Source organism: Anoplopoma fimbria, chromosome 22 (genome assembly GCF_027596085.1).
Source record: "Anoplopoma fimbria isolate UVic2021 breed Golden Eagle Sablefish chromosome 22, Afim_UVic_2022, whole genome shotgun sequence".
NCBI classification, from domain to species: Eukaryota; Metazoa; Chordata; class Actinopteri; order Perciformes; family Anoplopomatidae; genus Anoplopoma; species Anoplopoma fimbria.
Genome location: NC_072470.1, coordinates 9,889,584 through 9,909,972, shown reverse-complemented (window position 1 = coordinate 9,909,972; position 20,389 = coordinate 9,889,584). Strand labels below are relative to the sequence as shown.

At 41.8% G+C, this 20,389-nt stretch overlaps 1 protein-coding gene across 2 annotated transcripts in view; it reads right to left on the bottom strand.

Annotated features, from left to right (window-relative positions):
• LOC129111979 (gamma-aminobutyric acid receptor subunit beta-3-like) overlaps window positions 1-20,389 on the bottom strand; it is a 28,870-nt gene continuing 8,481 nt past the window's right edge. The window contains exons 4-10 of one of the 2 annotated variants that reach the window (XM_054624150.1): window positions 17,080-17,300; window positions 14,360-14,442; window positions 13,153-13,290; window positions 8,119-8,271; window positions 2,611-2,858; window positions 2,082-2,150; window positions 1-372 (exon numbers count right to left, since the gene is read on the bottom strand). In XM_054624150.1, coding sequence (XP_054480125.1) covers window positions 1-372; window positions 2,082-2,150; window positions 2,611-2,858; window positions 8,119-8,271; window positions 13,153-13,290; window positions 14,360-14,442; window positions 17,080-17,300 — 1,284 coding nt within the window. The remainder of the gene's footprint in view (window positions 373-2,081; window positions 2,151-2,610; window positions 2,859-8,118; window positions 8,272-13,152; window positions 13,291-14,359; window positions 14,443-17,079; window positions 17,301-20,389) is intronic. The other variant, XM_054624151.1, reaches the window with a different exon arrangement.

The following is a 20,389-nucleotide window of genomic DNA, read 5'->3' as shown; positions in this document are numbered from 1 at the left end:
TCAGACATAGTAGAGCCAGTAGATGAGGTTGAACAGTGAGAAAACGGAAGGGAAGATGATCCGTGACCAGCGGTCGATGGCGTTCACATCCGTCAGGTCTGGGATTTTGATTTTGAGCTGCGAGGACCGCCTCCGCAGGCGGCTGCGCTTGATCTGGGCGGCGCGGTCCAGGGAGTGCCGGCTGGCGGAGCGCGGGCCGATCCCGCCGCTCTGCTTGCGGTACTGGATGTGCGACGAGGCCGTGCTGTCCAACTGCACCATGGACTGAGAGTTCCTAATGTCCGCCAGGCTGGTGGTGATCTCGCCTCCCGCCACCTCATTGTGGATCTCCAGGGTGGTTAGCAGGATGTTCCCGTGGCCGTGTGGTTCCGCCTGATCGGATAACGAAATGAAAAAAAACTAATTAACAACACTGTGTGCAAGTAAATGGAGCAACTAGAGAGGACTCTACCTGAAAGCGCTCTCCCTCAGTGCACAGCGCATTCAAGACCATGAAATGTGGATGTCATCATGGAAGGATTACTCAACGGGCCAAGCGGGGCCCAGAGACTCCAAACCACCACAAAAACTGGCAACCGGTTACAAAGAAACACACAACATCTACAAAAAGATGCAAAACATCTACAAGGGGATGCAACATTTCTACAATGAGACGCCTATAAAGGGATGCAAAACGAGCAATCATTTTGCATGTGGAGGGGCGGGGGCCCTTTTACCTGCTTGTTCCAGGGGCCCATTTTCTCATAATCTCATTGCTCTTTGGAGCATTGGTGATTTTTTCCGAAAACACCCTCATTGACGTGCTTTGCTTTGGCTCCCGACTAGATAGGTGTTGATAATGATGGTTTTATACAACACTTTGCCTGTCTGCATGGAGACATTAAGCACACTTATCATCACTTTGTGCATCACGAGAAACCTTTTTTGAGTGTTTCCTGTAGTTTGGATCTCATGCGCCCGCCACTCAGTTCCATGGCGCTTTTGTCATTTAATGGCAGCCACTAATGCAGCTGCTCTGCATGACTCAAAGACCAGAGGAAAGTTTCCATTGACAAATGATCAAATAAATATTATTTGTTTTCTTAGGTTTCATTTTTCCAGCTACCCCCCCCCCCCCCCCCCACACACACACACACACACACACACACACACACACACACACACACACACACACACACACACACACACACACACACACACCTCCTGAAGCACTTGAGGACTTTTTTTTTTTCCCCCAGGACTGAAGGGATGTAAGCCCACATCATCACTTTCAACAATTTAATTAAACATATAGGGGTCACACATCATACTCCATGCCTATGATGTGTGGGCCACAAAACAAATCAACAATAACAATAATGGACAACAGCAATCATTCATGCAAATGTAGCAACTGTGGAAGTCCCACATGTATTTAGTATATTTCAGTGTTTGCATTTTTAAAAAGGGTTTTGAACTAAGACCCATTAAGGCATGTTTACCGCCTTCCACTGACTTTATATGAACTTAAACCACGTTTTATACTGCTTCACATTCAACTGTTTTAAAAGCAGTGGGCGTATAATACATATTTTACTAGTTTGCATAAATGTTCCAGAATTGAATACTCTTTTTGATAAATTTCCATTTCCAAAAGAGTCCTGGCACAAATGCAGCAGAGATGCATGATGGGGGACCTCTGCAGTTACTACCCACTGATGTCACTCTGTGAGAGCTGCTTGAGAGACGTGGCTTTTAATGATGATTTCAGTTTTTAAAAAAGATACACATGCATTCAGGGTGACCTCTGAAAGGAGAAAACCGGCTTCATATCTGGAAAAACACCACTTTTACAATGCAATCGAGCACGAGCATCATTTCAACGAAGAAAGAACTGCAGTGAAGAAGTCAAAAGTCAAAATGAATACTCCTGAGAATATGGCAATGTCATGAAGATGTCTGTTGCTGCTTGACTCATTCCATGAATGGGGAGATATTTTTGCATCACGGCAAAAAAACAAAAAAAAGCATCCATGTCAGCTGATGGCAATGGCAGAGTTGACTCGAGGATGTTGAGGAGTCTCACTGAACGAACAACTCACCGAGCGTGAGTGGCGAAGACCTTTAACCTGATTGGACCGCTTTAGGGACGCGGTCCTACTACCTGCCTCCTGAGAAGATGAGAATATTCAGCCACATGTGGGGAACAAATACCTGAAAATGTATCTTTTGTTTGTCTTTAACCCAACATATTTCTGCCTACTGAAGCCTCCGTGTTGGATACAGCTGCCTATGAATAATATGATATTGTCATACAGTTCAGTTATGCAGAACATGTTTCCTTTTGCTGCTTCTGCTATCGAGAGCTGACAAAACAGTTAATTTTAGAATCATTGAAGTGTCAAGGCTGATATCACTCAAGTCCTGTTAGAAAAATTAAGGAATTTGAGAGTCCACTCAGACTGTCCTTTCTAGTGTTTTCCTGCTGCATTTTCTGTGGAAATAACCAAATATTCATCGCCATGCAGTCATTTATTGATTCACTTATACTTTAATTCAATCCATTCATCCACTGATAGTTTGAGTCTAGAAATCATGTCACAAACGGTCAATCATCAGATCTCAGCTCACCCTCGCAGCATCGTATTTGGCCGCCCTCTCGTTGTTGGCCTTCTCCGCCTTCTCGGCGAGCTTCTTTTGCATCTGAGGGCCCCTCCCGAAGAAGATGTAGTTGACGAAGGCGTACTCCAGCAGGGCCAGGAAGACCATGACAAAGCAGCCCATCAAGTACATGTCAATGGCCTTGACGTACGGAATCTTGGGCAGCGTCTCCCTCAAGTGGGTGTTGATCGTGGTCATGGTCAGCACCGTGGTGATCCCTTAGATAACGAGAAAATAAAAATAAGGTGTTTTTAATCATTATAAAGTGTCATTATGACCAAAACAGCATAAAACAACTACAGGAGCTGCAGCTGTCGTGAGTTAAAGGGTATTTATTAATGCTCCCAACTGAGGATTTTACACAAATAATCTGTAAATTCTACCTGTTCAGATCATCCTGCAAAATTTAAAGTATATTTATTTTTCTTTAAGGCTTTATTAGCAATCCTGGCAATAAATCTGTGACGGTACATTTGATGCCTAATTAGTCATAGCATATGCCCGAAGACCACCTTGTCATTCTAAGCAGATGCTCCAATCTCGTTAGTAACCTAAGGGTCACGCTGGAGAAAAACTCAAACAGATATCTTAGGTGTTACTATGGAAACAAGGATGTTTTTAAAGAAAACATGTTCATTTCCTCTGCTAGTTAGGACTCACTGGGAAAAAAAGGCTCTGCTAAAGTGTCAAAGAAAAACAGTGAGGGGGGAGAAAAAGCAAATATCACATGCACAGTATTTTGCTTGAACACTGTTAAAACAATTTCCCGATCACTTTCATGTGGGATGTTATTTTACTGGCATAAACACACACACACGCACTGGTCAGTGAGTGCATAACATCTGCCTCATTGAAATTCAAAAGAGGTTTGCCATGAAAGCTCCAACTGCCCCTTGGTCATCGAGCAGAAATAACTCATTAGAATAGTACTGCATGTATGTAGCCTCCAGCTCTTAGTAACCTTAACCACAAGGGATACAGAGTGGCCGTTATGTGATGTCTCCTGGTAAAGGCACCTTCACACCTTTTTTTGGTTCAGCATGACCGAAAGAGAGAGACACTAAGTGAGATTCATATGAAATTACAGACAAATAGATGAGGGGAAATTGAATTGGTTGAGGTATAATGCATATCTGAAGTGGCCCTGAGAGGTCAATGTACTGTTAGTTTAGAGAACACAAATAGACAAAACAAGACAGAGACAGAGAGGATACCAAATACAGAAACATGCTGCAACAAAATAACAATCAAATACATAAACGCCCTCCAAAAACAGAAAACTTTCAAATACACAATCGCACCACTACAACAGAAAAAAAACAAAAATACAGAAAAGTTCTGCAGCAACAAAAATCAACCAAATACAGAAACAAGCCGCAACAGCAAAAAACAGAAACGTAATGCAAAAACAGAAAACACATCCAAAGACAGAAAGAAATTAACAATGTTTTGTAATTCATATCTATCTATATCTGTTCTGTACAGCGTGTTTTTTATCTTTACTTGTGTTATGCGGCTTTCCTACCACATACCCACTCCTCCCATTGCCATCGTATATTTTTGGACGTCGCGGCGAATACACACACGCACTCATGATCACACACTCATGATCACACAAACTCCTGACCCCTCCTGCAATGCCATAACGCTATATCTTATCTCATTGTAGGTATGTGGCAGATACCCATGCTGGAAATAAATTAAGCTAATCAGTGGCCCGTGCCGCTCATTTAACACAAGCGGGACAAGGTTTTTTGTGGAGTGTTTGTATGTGCGCATATGTGCGTCATAAAGTACAGTGAAGAGACAAGGAACAGTCAGCGGGCTGGGAGGAGCCAGATAGCTAAGGTCAATCTATCCCTTAGTGTGATTTATTGGCACATTACAAGGCTTACACCACTTGTGTGTGTGCGTGTGTGTGTGTGTGTGTGTGTGTGTGTGTGTGTGTGTGTGTGTGTGTGTGTGTGTGTGTGTGTGTGTGTGTGTGTGTGTGTGTGTGTGTGTGTGTGTGTGTGTGTGTGTGTGTGTGTGTGTTTCGTCAGAGAGGCGCGCGTGTTCAGGCGAGCTTGCACGTGCACATGCTCCGTGTCTCTGCCCCTATTGGATGGTGTGATCTCTATTTTATTTTTTTTGCTTAACGACAGCCTTGTTCTTTATAGGTGTTCTCTCAGCTCTGCCATTACTCTCTGTCCCTCCCTCCCTCTCTCCCTCTCATCTGCTCCCTGTTCGGACAATTTAATCAAGGGGCCACGCGGCCATGGGCCTCCCTCCTTTTTCATCACGCCGCCACACTCTCCGGGGAGAAATTTTGTTTTTTATTGGGTCTCTCTCACCCCTTCCCTCCGTCTCGTCCCATTGTTGTCGGCCATCCCTCCCTCTGCTTCCATTTTCTCTTGTTATATGTCCAAGGGTCTCTTTCCCACCTTAGCAGCTGGAACAAAGGCACACCGCAATCAAACCTCCTCTAATCACAAGCCAATAGGCAATTAGCAACACGGCTCGACATTATAAAAAAGAAAAAGGTATCATGTAGGGTGCAATAAAGCCAGCGACACAGCAATGAATGTTGACTGCGAGAACAGAGGCATGGGTAAATCAAAGCAGCATTAATTGAACACTTCCATTCATCACTGGCAGACGGCTCAAATTGGCAGCTACCTTGTTAGAATGGGAGGTGCTTGAGTCTGCGGTCGAGGAAAGAAAGTAAAAAGGGTTTTAACGCACCGGAACAACATACGCTGAACTCAAACTTGTGTCTACCATTACACTTGAAGTGCTCCTGCACCAATTACAGCTAATGACCACACCTTGACTGTTCACATAATATGATTGTGAGCGAGCGGGACGACTGCGGGAAATGGTTTTGCAACCGGATTAGGGAGCAAGCAGGTCGTCTGTACCTTTGTGGATCACAATTGCTCAGTCAAATGAGATTCTCCTTCAAACAATTCAATTGTTTGCCTGCTGCCTCCTTGAATTGATTTCACCCTGATCATTACACTGCTCTTACTGGCAGGTTTGCACACAAAAACAGGAGCAGCGGCACACACACACACACACACACACACACACACACACACACACACACACACACACACACACACACACACACACACACACGCACGCATGCCCACACACCCACTTGCACAATGCACCTGCTGAAAGCTTGTAATGATCCATCAGGAGAAGTGAATGGACCTCCGGTTGCCTCTCAGCTGCGGAGGCACACACCGGATATTGAAGCCAGCAGGACTTCACACATACCCCCACTCCCGACACACACACCAAAAAACAAAAACACATAAAAGCAAACATACATTGCGAGGTAATGACCACATATTGCACGCGTGCCATCACAAAAGAACCAGTTCGGGCTGGCAAATAACGGCGGACATAAAGCAGATAAATGTTTGTGCATACACACACACACACACACACACACACACACACACACACACACACACACACACACACACACACACACACACACACACACACACACACACACACACACACTGATGCTCTCTAGATTCCAGCCTCTAACAAGCTGTATGTGCCCATGGATTACAGGTAATGGATCAAAGCATGTTTTCCAAAATGCATTATGATGTGTTAAGGTCATTACTGTCCATTATCTGTCCATATAGAGATGATTTAAGGGCCAAAGCAGTGATCAATTGGTATGGCCAGATTGAACTGTTAGGAGGCCCCCGGATACTTAATGCAAGGAACAGTCCCAAGTCTTAAGCTTGTCCTCATAGCAGGCATGGAAGCTTCATTATATGACCAGGTTGAAATTACCGCAAACTAACTGACACACAGTAAATCTGAGGCTTTTTTAAAATCCCCCTGGGAGGCTACCCAATTTGCCTGGTTTGTATTCAAGTCAATTTGTGAGCCATTTTTGCTTTGACAGGGATTGATTTCTTAAACTGCTTAAATGCCTGTGAGTGCAGAGAAACCTACATGGTGGCGGATTTGACACTGAATCTTTTTTTCTCGTCTTTAGATAATTTGTTTGGCTTTTATTGGATAGTGGATAGTGAAGAGGCAGACAGGAGATAAACGGGAGGGAGAAAGGTAGGAATTGCAACAAAGTTGTTTTTTTCCGCATCTGCGTTAACCATTCAGCTACCGTGGCTACACCCCCCCCCCCCCCCAGAATGTTAAAACAACGTGAAGACAAACGCAGACTTCTTATTTCTAGCTGGTAAAACTTGCATTGTTTCTACTGGCCATCAGGGGGCGCTTCCTCTGATTGCAAAAATAAGTCTGATTGTATAGAAGTCTGAGCAAATGACCCTACTTCTCACTTGATTGATGGTCAGGGTATGCTTTAAGGCGTCACTTCCTTGTGATTGACAGGACACTTCCATGGCATTGATTGGTCTGGGAGTTGCCCATGTTTTTGCCATAAAACTTTAACCATTTCACAGGGTGTTTTCAGTTCATTAAAGGTAATTGTAAAATATTTTGTTGTCTGAAAATGTATTGGTTAAGTTGCACTTCTCCATTCTCGTGTGTCAAGTCTGGTTGCAAAAAAAAAAGATGGCGACGGCCAAACTGCCAAATTCAATGCTTCAGAACTGGAGTTCACAAACCAATGGATGATGTCGCGGTCACTACATCCAGTTTAATCTGTTCTTTAGACTTTTGTAATTGTGTTTTCGGTTTTGGAAAGGCTTATACAAGATGCAACTCTCCAAACAACAGTAGGTGGTGAAATCCTAGTTTCTGTTGCTAAGCTATGATTGGACCATTGCTGATCAGGGAAAGGCATTTAACGAATGGTCAATTGCCAATTTATCATTGAACTAATTATGCAGCTGTGGCGAGTCTGTTGTTTAAATTGCATTTTTATCTAATGTCTTGCCTACCTTCATATTACATATCTTGGTTACTCATATGCCATCTAGAACTACAAAGACAAACCCTGTGCTGCCACCTCCTGTGAAGAATCACAATGATTACAAACCTAGCGACCCGCTGCTTCCTTCTCCGCCTTGTTTACTGCTCACCGGAGCCCCACAGTGTCTGAGCCTTTGCACCCACACACGCACTCCTCAAACAGAAGTTAAATTATGCTCATTAGAGACATGGTGTATTTATAGCTCCTGGAGGCCTCTCATTGACCACAGCAACAACAGACAAAAGATATGACCCAGTTTGGTCCGAGTCAAGGTCGCGTATCCCTGCTTTTGCCCTACAGAAAGGCCCAGTGGACAAACGTTTTTTTACCAGCTTGTTCCAGCATTTCAGCTACAATAAAGAAGACTGGTACCTAATTTTCTCTTTTTCTTCCACATAATAGAAATCCATATCCATTTACTCGCACCAATTTCCAAGCCACTTCCTAAAGCTCCCACTAATACCACCACAGAATGAGGACTTAAGCCAGGTAGGTTTCTGGCTCATTCTGGTCCCTGATCTCATTTTAGGAATCCAAATACCTGGCCCTGAACAGCCACTGGTTCTTACCTAGAGCCACTCTGGCTGCTGACGCGTCATAGTTTATCCAGAAGGAGACCCAGGAGAGGATGGTAATCAGGATCGATGGCATGTACGTCTGCAGGATGAAGTAGCCGATGTTCCTCTTTAGCTTGAAGCTCAGAGACAGTCGAGGGTAGGCACCTGAGGAAAGGCGAGGAAAAGACCGAAGTAGTGTGTTTAAATATTTTGGTTCCGAAATAAAAATGTTAAGGTAGTATTAATGATCGCGGTACATACATTTTACCTATAGAAACACATTTGGTTCCATAGATTAAAAAACATTTAATTGTTGACAGTTAAAACATCTAACTTATATTATTCATAGGATCACACAGGGATACCTTGTGTTTTTGTTTCAGTTCCCATGACAACCCCGACAGCATGGGTTGGATTTATTGCCATGGTAACAAGCATCCCCGTCGCTAGCGCAAAAACCACACCAACCCTCTTACACACACGCACAAGACTGTAGCACTGTTTCGTGGTGATGCGACACAACATTTAAGATGGTGATAAAGATTTCAGCGCATTTTGCTTTATCAATTCTCACCCATTTACATAATTTATGTGGTGATTCTGAGAGATCCAGCATCACTGCAGGAATAATAGCTTTCTAAATGCATGAAGCGGTGCCCCTGATGGTTCATAAGTCAGGGAAATAATATTCCCCTCCACGCTCTGCTATGACGGAGCATTTGAGTCATTACTTTTCCAAGACCTGGAATATAAACAGTAGACGTTCACTGTGTGTGGTTGAATATAGTGTGATGCATGATTTCTCTCTCAGCAGATCTCTTTATGGATTGAATCTATGGCTCGTTACTGCCACTATTCTTAGCTTTTTTCCCATTTTTCCCTTTATGTTGGAGGAGAACTGGGGGCCATTAGACTGTAATTTCCAGTCTGTGGGTTTCAGCCAAAGCTACTTGTGGCGAGCGTGGGTCCAATCAACTGCCCCCTCGTGTGAGGGGTTGGATAGAGAGTCACTCTGAAGAAGCACAGAAGTAAAAAGCACTTAAAAAAAAAAGATTACTGCCATGGTTAAATGACTATTAGTCATATGAACCACCATAGTCCTTCTATCTTTTTACCCCATATATGTGATTTAATTGAAAAATGAAGACCCTTCTTAGCTATAAATTAAGGGTGTTTCCTGTAATGTTATCTTGTACATTGTTGCAAAAATTCCCTTTAGCCCATGCATAAAAAACAGGTAAAATACCTTTATGTATTTCAACAAAGTAAATATTTTATGAATTGTTTAGTTGATATTGTCTAAATGCCTATCCAATGTCTTGTTTTGTCTAACAGTCCCAGACCCAAACAGATCAAATTTGAAATAATATTAAACAAAGAAAAGCAGTAATTCCTCACATTTGAAAAGCAACACTCAAATACTTGGAATTTTTTGCTTGATATCTAACTTAAGCAATTATATACAAGATATTTTATGTGTATCAACTAATTGATCAAAGAAGTGCAATATTTGTATGAAACCATAGATCAGCTTGTTGCTGAGCATCTTATAAAGCTGCTAAACATGAAGCATATATACATGCGCAAACTTTTCCTTATTTACCAGTTGATCCTCATGTATTTGGCTCGTGGTTAACAATCTGGCAGCCGTGAACAAACTCAACACACGCTGAACATACACTTCATTATAGTGTGAATGTGGGAACAGACTGTCACAGGTCTTAAAATATCCCATTCACTTCGTTTGATGCATACTTAATGGCAGCTCCTGCAGCCAGGATGAGAGCCGAGTATCTCCTTAGTAGCGGACGCAGAAGTGGTTTAACAAAACAAGTAGGCTGAGGTTTCGCTCGCACGTGGGTGTAGAACTGTACTGGCTGTAACTGCTACACCAAACAACATCCGCGAGTGGGTGGAACACCATGTGTGAGGCCGAGGCGGAGAGCGAGAGCGAAGAGGAGCTGGGATGCGGGGACGAATATGAAAGTTGAGTGGATGATGACAGAACAACAATGGAGTCTGGGAGGGCTGCTGTGTAGACGGTGGCCATGAGGAGTAGGAGGCCCGCTGTCTGTCTCTTTTTGTCTCTTTTGTCACCCTCCTGACAGGGGTGCTGCAGTCAAACGGCATCTTTGTTTGCACTTAGCAAGTCACAATAACAACCTAACCAAGCTCCAAGGCAAAGGAGCTAATTGCACTTTGTGGGGTTCAAAAGTCACAATAGCATCCGCCAATATTTCCCAACTGAGAGAGAAATCCATGGATACTACTATGGCAGAGCTTGTAAGCTAACGTTAGCACCCCTGTCCTACTTTGTATTGGATATAGTGAGGTCTACAGTCCAGCAACCCCAAACTCCATACCCAAGATAGCTTCACGTTTGGCAGAAACACTGCTTAGTCCTTTTCCTCAAAAGCTTTTTTCTTGTAGTGTTACAGTAAAATATCCTATGCTGGATGATGATTTTATTCCAGGAACGTGTAACTTTAGCTTTAGTATTTTAGATCTAGCCATGCAGTGCATTTCTAATTTTTCTCTTACAAAATTTAAAATGTTTTAAAATGAGTCAGCTGCAAACAAAAGAAATTCACCAGGCAACAGTGTTTTTTTTAACTATCTTATGGTGACAACTTTAGCTTCCTTGTGTCCTTGCTCTATACAGCTTGAAGCAAAGGACGCATTGTTTCGAAAAATGACTGAATTTTGAGAGATTAATCAGCCACTTATAAACTGCCTATGTGCCATTTGAGAATGGAAAGCTTGACAGGAAACAGTAACTAAGGGCTAGTGCTGTAGTGATCCATGTATGCAGAGAGAAAAGTGCTAAGATATAGGCCTACTAATGAACATCAATGCAGTTTTAATTAAAGGGCCATTTTTCAAAAGCTGTTAGGGAAGCATTTCATGTTTTCTAAAACCTACATATGTGAAGGAATATTCAAGGGCTTTACTGTCAATTTACAGCAAAAGTCATTAAATATAGATGCTATTGAATATTTAAAGCTCTTATTATTGCAGCTATCTTAACAAAGACATCAGGGAGGATGAAGACAATAAAGGTGACAATAGCCCTGACGTTGATGATGTGCACCTAACACAGCGAGGTTATGCAGTCACGCATGGATTTCTATATGGACTTGCATACTGTATATACACACACAAACAGGCAGTATTGTGTTTGTGCTTAGAGGAGAATAATTGATGTTGTGGGCCGCATGAATGTATGATGCCCTGAATCCTGGGCTGCTTTACTGTCAGAGAGCAGGGTAATTGGCATCAAAACCACACCTCTCACAAGAGAGAGGGAAATATATACAGCATAGAAGGTTGGGGAATTAAAAGAAGGGACACAGGGTGAGAGAGATGCCAAGACAGGGCAGAACCCGGGGATGGAAGAGGGAAAAGGTGGGAGAGAATTAAAGGCTGGCCAGTGGCACATGTAAAAGAGGGAACCAGGGCAGCCTTTGATGTGCTTCACACATCCCGCCAAGAGCACGGGAGCAGGACCGCTGGACACTAAACTTTAATTGTCGCCACCCACAGGGGACGCGCCACTTCCCACAAACAAGTGCACTCTGGTGCGCTCGCCTCGGCACATAGGCAGAGACACACGTGCCGTGTTCACAGCCAGGATTGATGGCCAACGCAATGCAGCACATGCGCAACAAAGGACAAAGGCACAGCAAGAACGAGGGTGACTCAAAGTGAGGCACTTGTTGGAAGACTTGAGAGGGAGAAAAAATAGTGTGTAGCCTCAAAAGAAATGTTAAAAATACCCCAAAAAGCAAACAACAGAAAGATCTACTCTTTGTGTCCTTTTTTCTTCAGACTGGGTGTGGCTCCTCCTCATGAGCATAACTTCAATGAGAAATTCTGTTATTAATAAATGTCACACAGCTTTTATTTTCCCAGCTACTGCTGTGGAGAAGCTGCCTCTCTGAATGAGTCTCCACTGACCAGATTATATTATCTGGGACTTAATGTACACATAAAAACAGATTCATTTAGGACCTTGGTGTGCGACAAATGAAAACCAAAGTTTATGGCATAGAGCAGAATACCCCTGTGAGCAATGTGGATTGTTGATTTACCCTTCTATACTTCTCCAAGTTAGCAACTCAAACTAATCACATGAGATACGATATTGCAAATGATTTCTAACTTTACATATTGCTTCAACTTGTCACCCTGTCTCTCAAGTAATTCGCTCTGGGAGATGAAAAAGGCCAACGCCAACCTATAAATAACACGTGATTAATCTGTTTCACAACACCAGTTAATGATGACACCAAGAAGATTTATGAGGCATGTAAACCTCTTTCTTGTGTTAGCATTTATTGTTCCTGAGCATCCATGTTTTCGTTGATGTTCCTTAAATATTCATTCTGGGTTTCATTCTGAGGACCACTGGGTTTTGATGCAGTCCATTGATATACTATTGTTGGCTTTGTTTTCAAGAGGTTGAGGGAATTGGATTTATTCATTTCACTTTGAAATGTGAGTGCTAAACACAACGTATAGCTTCACTTTGAGGGTGTGAAAGCTTTTATATTATCTGCCACTGTCACACTGATTGTATTGTATTGACGGATTTAATCGTTTGGGGTCCTCGGCTACATTTCGTAAGCATCAGCGTGATGAGCAAACCATTAAGTCCAGCGTCGCCTCTCAGGGTCAAGGGCCATCTTACATGGACACAATTTGCGCAGTAACAGCAGCGTTTACATCATGTTTTTGGTTAAGTACCATTCCAACATCCTTGCATCAGCTGCTGTTACTTGAGGGATACTTCAAAGGCAGCGCATTTCTTCACTTCAACCCAATTAGAAGCACTGACAAACAGAACTTTGGCTCTGAGGATTTAATATCAACAGATCAAGCTTTGGCAGAGATTTATCTGCTACAAAAAGTTGATTAAATAATCAGCTTGAAAATAGGCCAACGCTCGATATGAACAATATCGTCTAAAACGTAACATCCACTTGTCATGTATTTGTCCCAAAGAAAGTTCAGTGTGAACACAACACAATACAGTAGAGCATTTACCTGTGGAAAAGACTACGTTTCTGGACACCAGCTTGTAATCGACAATGGAGAACTGAGGCAACTCGATCCGCGTCACCCCGGTTACAGCCGAGCCGCCTCCTTTCCAGTAGAACTCGATGTCGTCTGTGGTGTAGCCATCTGCACAAGTAGAAACACACACACACACACACACACACACTCATGCACCAAGGTGTAACCATCTGTCTAACCATCACAGGAGACCAAGATATGCAGTGTTGCTGATCATCCAACTGGGCTGTCAGTTGGGAAGAGGCATGTTTGAAGTTGTTTCCAAGAACCAGACGCTGCTTTGAAAGCAAGTCAGTTAATGGGTTCACTTGAGTTCAGAAAAATGTCTAAAGATTTACAAAAATAGCTGGCATTTCCTGTCTTTTCTTTTTTTATTATTCTAATACAGACACTATTAGCATCAAATCTGAAAAAAATACTCTTGAAAGTGCTCCAATTTTAAACTATATTTGAGAAACTGGCTCAACTGACGCCAACAGGATCAATCGATTATCCTAATCCTTGTTGTTTTTGATAAATAATTATATATATAGATATATATAAAAAGCACCAACGTGTTCAGGTGATATTCATTATTTTGTAATATGAGCCCAGCCCCACACATTTGAGCTGCCTTTGAGGACCAGCTGTAGAAAACTGAATGAAAAATCCCAAAAAGTAACTTTTATAGCTTGGCCAAGAGATGTTCGATACCAAAGTTAATGACTCAAAAGCTCCAAATTTGCAGGAGGAGAAGCAAAAAAAAAAAAAAATTAAGGCAAAATTGGGCTTATATGGATAGAGTTGTCTTTTGTTTTTGAGACGTCAGTTCAAAAGTTACAGGGCAAAGTGTATGGTTTGTTGTTATAGCTCCACCATTTGGCAAATTACACCATATACGACATTGGACTCCCTTGGGACTCCAGCAATACATCCCCCTAGTGTGAATATGATCGGAGGAACGTAGCTACCAGCGCTATTTGAGCTTGACATTTTTAAGTAAAGATTTGGGATGTTCTGCTTCAATTTATAACAGTTCTTATTCTGCCACTAGTCATAGTTGCCGTATCAGGTAAACCCCTTCTGCTGTAGTACCTGAGACGGATTTACAGCTAATACGAGACTGTGTTGGTTTTCTCTTCAGCCTGCATATTGTGCTGACACTCAGTCCCTGACGCCATTAGGTCTTTCTACTCACAGCTCTCTATCTCCAGAGTGCAGTTCTGCTCGTCCAGGGGATACCTCCTGAGATCCATCATACATGCTGCTGTTGTAGTTATCCTGAACAAAGAGACACATAGGGGGGAAGAGAGGACGCAGGAGAGAGTATGTTAGATACAAATTGTTTTGAAAGGAAAATGGATGAGAAGGTATAAAGAAAGAAGGGGTGACTGCCACATTTTATTTCCCATTTGAATTGTTATGATAAAAAAAGCAAAGCAGGCAAGCAGGTACTTAACAAGGAAGTATACGGGACTGTTGGAATATAATTTGGTTTAAGAAACAAGGTGATAGCACTTGACTTTGTCTTATCATCTTTAAAGGAAACCAAATGTCCATTTGTCTTGACACCTAGTTCCTCAGTTGGAGTCATGTTACTGGCGAGTATTGGCATTGTCATCTTAAAATAAGATTATGGCGCCGCCTCTGTGGTAAAATGCTGACTGTGTAACTGTATACATAATTATGCTATGGATCACAGACAGCCCTCACTCTTGTATTAAAATCCGCACATGTCCCCCCCAAACAAACTGGCTACCCTCCATCCAGTGATTAAGTGAAAATGTGTGCAAATAAAGAGCATATTAATGTAACACATTTTGGCAGAGTTTGGTGCCTGCTCATCTGAACTGGGTCATGAGGAGGTATCCCTTTTGTTTATCAGATGTATGAGCTCACACGGCTGATAATCACACAGTTAAAATAAGCAGCAAAGTGAAATGCAAATTCCGAATGATTTAGGCTTAGTCTGCCCTGATTAACTGCTTGGCAGTTAGCCACTCGACGTCTTCATGCAGTTAAGACTCATGAGGCTGCGGAAACCCCATTAGGTGATATTATTATACAGCTAAAATTAGCAACATAGCATGGTGTCTGTAAGATGTAGATGCATTGTAATTATTGTGACAGTGCATTTTCTTACTTGGATTTCCAATGTATGACTCAACGTTTTATACCATTATAATCGATGACCTTTGAAGTCTGTTGTGTCACTTTTTCAGAAACTTAAAACTGTATTGCAGACTTCAAGTAATTATAAAGTAGAGCTGTTAAATAGTAAATAATCAAGTATAACAGGTAAATCTATTATCACATGAATACAAGTTGTTTAACATATAAATTAACAAATTTAATACATTTGAAAAACATTGTTATTATTAAATCTGTCTCACCATTCTTAATTTTAATATAATATAAATGTATTTTATGATCAAAATTGCCATTAAAGTATGAAAAATATAAATTGTTTAAAAAAAAAAATGATTAAACAGATTTTTGTATATAAATTTGAAAGCAATGTACTGTCAATATTAAAACCATGACTCTGGCATATATCCAATATTTTCTGAATCGCTATAAAGTAAATTATTAATCAATTGTTGAGAAAATAATCAGTAGTTGCAGCCCCAAATAAACACCACACGTTCAGAGTGCATTCTTTGATATCATGATGTGAATCTGTATTCAGCACCTTACACAGCCTTACCTGACATACATTTATTTAACAGCTCACATCACAAACACCACGTCACACATCTCCCTCTTCCTTTGATCTCTTGAAAGCACTGTGAGGTCTATAAGTAGCCCACGAGGCCAAGTGCTATGAACTCCACTTGCATAATCAAGCATGGCTGTATGACTGTAAAGTATGAACACTGACGGATGCAAACGCAAGCATTCAAGTATGCGTGTAAACACACACACACACCAGACACACACACACACACACACTTTATTCTCTCTGCACTCTCATAATTCAAAGCATGCATCCATATTCATAGGTCACACTAACTCGTCTGAACCTGCCCGTCGAAAAGATCAATGGAAATTCAAAACAAGCGCTTTATGAAACAAATATCAAACAACAGCTGCAAGCTTAACATTGCATTAAGGCACTGTCTAACCTGTTCAGACTTCCTTTCATGGGTGATCTCTGGCTGCTACCTCCCTCACTTCCTCCCTTATAAATCTAATGCCGGGGTGCCCTTGAGCACGACACATAATCCTCCGGCTGCTCAGCGTCCAGCAGCAGACAACTGCCAAGTTTTCAACACGGGCAACTGTGGTGCCGTAATAGGGCTTTAAATACAGAGAATTAACTTGACACTGGGAAACATTGGAGAACATTTCTGACCCTGAGCTTCACTTTGTAGCCTGTTTAGGGGAGTGTTGCTCATTTGCATGGCCCAGAAATTGCCCATCATATATAATATATTATATAAACTCCCTTCCTGCACTATACTTAAAAACACACAAATAGTTAAGTCAAGTTCATTAAGTTCTTTGTTATTTTTTCCCAATACCTTCTTACTTCCCATCTCTGACTGTGACCCGCAGCCCCAAAGCCATTGGTAAAACTGATCACAAGTATAAAGCTTTTATTTGGCTCAGCAATTTCCTAAAATAGCTGGGCACTGTATCTTTAAGCAAATGTAACTCAAACTGGAGGAAATAGTATATTTGTTGGGGACTATTTTCAGTTGTGGATTGATCCACGTTTGGAGTATTTCCGGCAGCAGTAGAGTGTATGTGGAATTCAAATAAACTGCAGTGCCCAGGTTCATGGCAATGAAGAAACATGGTCTTTGCACCATCTTAGGATTTGTTGACATATATTGCCACCCTTTGTTGTACTATTTCCAAATCTAAATTCGGGCAAATAATGAGAGGCCCTGTGGAGTTCGGAGCAGAACCCACCTGAGGCCATAGAGAACGGTTCCGTCCGGATGCAGGCGGATCATGCGGTTCTTGACGGTGACTCCGTGGACGAAAGACTTCTTGTCGTTGAGGAAGTAGGTGTCGGGGACCCAGAGCTGGTCGGCAACCCTGTTATCCAGGGTCAAGTTGAGGGGGATTCCTATGTAGGCTAGACGCTTGTCCCTCCAGTACTGTTGGAAATACATGGTCAACGTGTAGTCCTGTGGAGACAAACACAGGGAAAGGTCACATCGTATACATACATTGACTTAAATAATGCAGACACATTTTCCTGCATTGACCAAGCTGCTGCAGACCTCACAAGCAAATATTAACCACTCTGAATTATTAACTCTTCCCATTTCCCAGTGTTAGTGCTCCTAATATTTATATGACATGACACCGCCTCCTACGAGCTGGGTGGAGTGTGGGCCAAGTGGTCCACACGCTGCAGGCAAACTCTCAGAAGAGCCCCTCCCCTCCCCTGTGGAAAACAGTAACCCATACCGTAGTACAGTAAGAGCCGTGGACATGCTGACTGACTCATGTAGCTGCAGCCTTAATGGAAAATGTTCACCTATTATATCAACAGTAGAGTATTTCCAGTATAGGCAGTGATTCACAAACTGTAAAGGAGCCCAACAGCTTTTTAAACATACGTTGCCTTTCGTTTCATTCAAATAGGCTGACTCCTGCGATTTACAAGACTATTTATTCCTCACAAATACAACAATAAAATATTGTCAACTATAAATATCCAGTGGCTTCTTTTACTTTGATGCTTTTTTATGCAGTTTTGTTAAATGCTTAGCTCTTGTTATTTTCGCTCCTTATGGGACCCAAATGGAAATGCGTACCTTAAGTGACACTTTATTGTACCATCCTCTGAGATCATATCTAATTTCCTAAGCTAATAGGGATGTCCCCAACCCCCTATATGCAAATGTTTTAAAACTGTTCTCAAAGGCTAAATTGTGATATATAAGAGCTTTGGAGTTCTTTTTTCACCTCCTGTAAACGCATTTTTAGCTGCATTAGCTGGTCAGAATGGTCATCAGTCTACGACTATCCTCATTTAAGTCACTTTTAACTGCTGAGCTCAAACAACATTTACCAACGGGCTTCACAGCAGAGTTAATTACTGGTTTTCTCTCAATTTACTTAAGTGTTTGCAAACATGTACGATTTGGAGAGTCCTTGTATCTGTGTGTGTGACAAACCCTCGCCATCTGGCACCTAATACAAGTAAGCATTGGCAAGACGCACTTTAATCCAGCCATGAGGATACTATCAGTTCTGGGATATCAAGCATTTTAGGACAGTTTTGTAGGTTAAAAAATAAAAGGAAAAATAAGGCAGTAAGAAAATAAATGTTTTTGTTTTTGCCATGATTCAAGTAGTATTTGACCGGAGCGGAAGCAGCAGCAGGGATAGATGACAGAGCCCCTCCCTTCTTCCTTCCACATCACATAATCCACTTACCCGAGCTAACAGTCTCTCTTCTCTATTTCTGTATTTCTCCCGGTCTGTCTGCACCTCTCTCTCTCTCTCTCTCTCTCTCTCTCTCTATCTCTCCCTCCCTCCTCCTCCTCCCTCTCGGGGCCATGCCATGATCTCCCCCTCTGCCCGCTGTGGCGTTGAAATGAAACCAGCCCGCACTGAGCTGGCACCGGCAAAGGCACACATGTCCGTCGGTGCTGCAGATTTCAGGTTCGCTCCAAACGGAAGTAAAAAAAACAAAAACCACAAGGATTAAAACGGCCACTGCAACGATCACGGCTTCTGTTACGTAACCGTGATAGTTATCTGTCTCAACACTGTGTTATTACTGGAGCTCAGAAAACACTTGAGGTTTTTGCATTTGCATGAGAGAGTAGAGTGAAATACGATTATAACTGCATGTTAATTATTCATTCCTTTATTTGTTACTAATACTTTGTACTCAATGAGCATGTTTTCCAGGATTTGTTAGCGAACAGAGATGTGAAAAAGGAAGCTCTTAGTCAGCACAGGATACAGATTGGTCCCCCAGCATGAGTAGGAGAGCTCATTGGCACTGAGCCATAAATGTATAGTGGTGCAACCATGGCTTGTTTGGTGCTGCAGCCTCCATAACGATGGAGCCACTCTGGTTTTGGCCAGTTATTACCAATCATGTGGAAATAAATAAACCAATATTCCAAAAATGTGGTACTATGATAACAATTACCTTTTGTGATGCTAGTACAATTTATCAGCAGAAAGCTGAAACAACTGTGATAACTAATTTGTTCGGTAAAAATACCAAACACTACATTCCAAGTGTGAACATCCTGCTTGTTTCCCTTTTTATATCATTATAAATTGAATATCTTTTTATCTTGGACTGTTGGTCGGACAAAACAAGCAATCTTAAGATGTCACCATGGGCACTGAGAGCCATTTTTCACAATCATAAACATCCTAATGTTTTGTCAATAGATCAATAAAGTAATCATTGGATTCATCAATAATGAAAATGATCATCAGTTGCAGCCCCAGAGCTATATGTGGCATAACATTGTCTTTTCTTAAATTCCCACAGGTCCTTTTACCAGTTAATGATAAGTAAACACACCTCAGAATAATCAGTGTTTTTTTAAGTAGACTGTGTTACAATTTCCCACACTTCAGTTTACACTACGGTAGGAATTGAAAAGCATTATCAAAAAAAACCAGCAAATAATAATGACAAGTCAGGTCAGGAAATGTATATGCCACATCTATAAAAAATGACTCAAATATTACAGTACAGTGCTATAACTGCAGCAGAGGCCCAAGAGGCTCTTGAAGCTGACAGCTCATGACCTCCATTGGTTAACAGTAAAAAGATTAACTGCAAATTTGTTTGGGAATGTGCGACTTAAACTCATACCACCTGAAACGAGAGGAGACTTAAAGGGACACGCTACCTATTTAGCATGAGGTCAAGTTTACTTGTTATAATGATTACTACTCAGCTTGTGAACACAGCTGTATAATAGAGCACTGCAAGAATGAACCCGGTCTCTTGTCCAAATACAACAATTCTTTTTTCAAATCTGTCCCTCTTAAACTTTAAGGTAGTGCAATTTCACATAATAAATCAGGGGGGTTCAAGGCGAACCCACTTAAAGTACCCCCCTTACAGTCCGGTCTCATAAAACAACTTTTTAAATGTGTATAACTATAGTAGATATTTTGCATAATGCGTTTGTGTTTAATGAAAGGCTTTGGGTGATATATAATTAAGCTGCAGGGATAGTCTGTTGTGTAAACTGCACTTAATAGGTGCTTTAAGGTGACACAATGC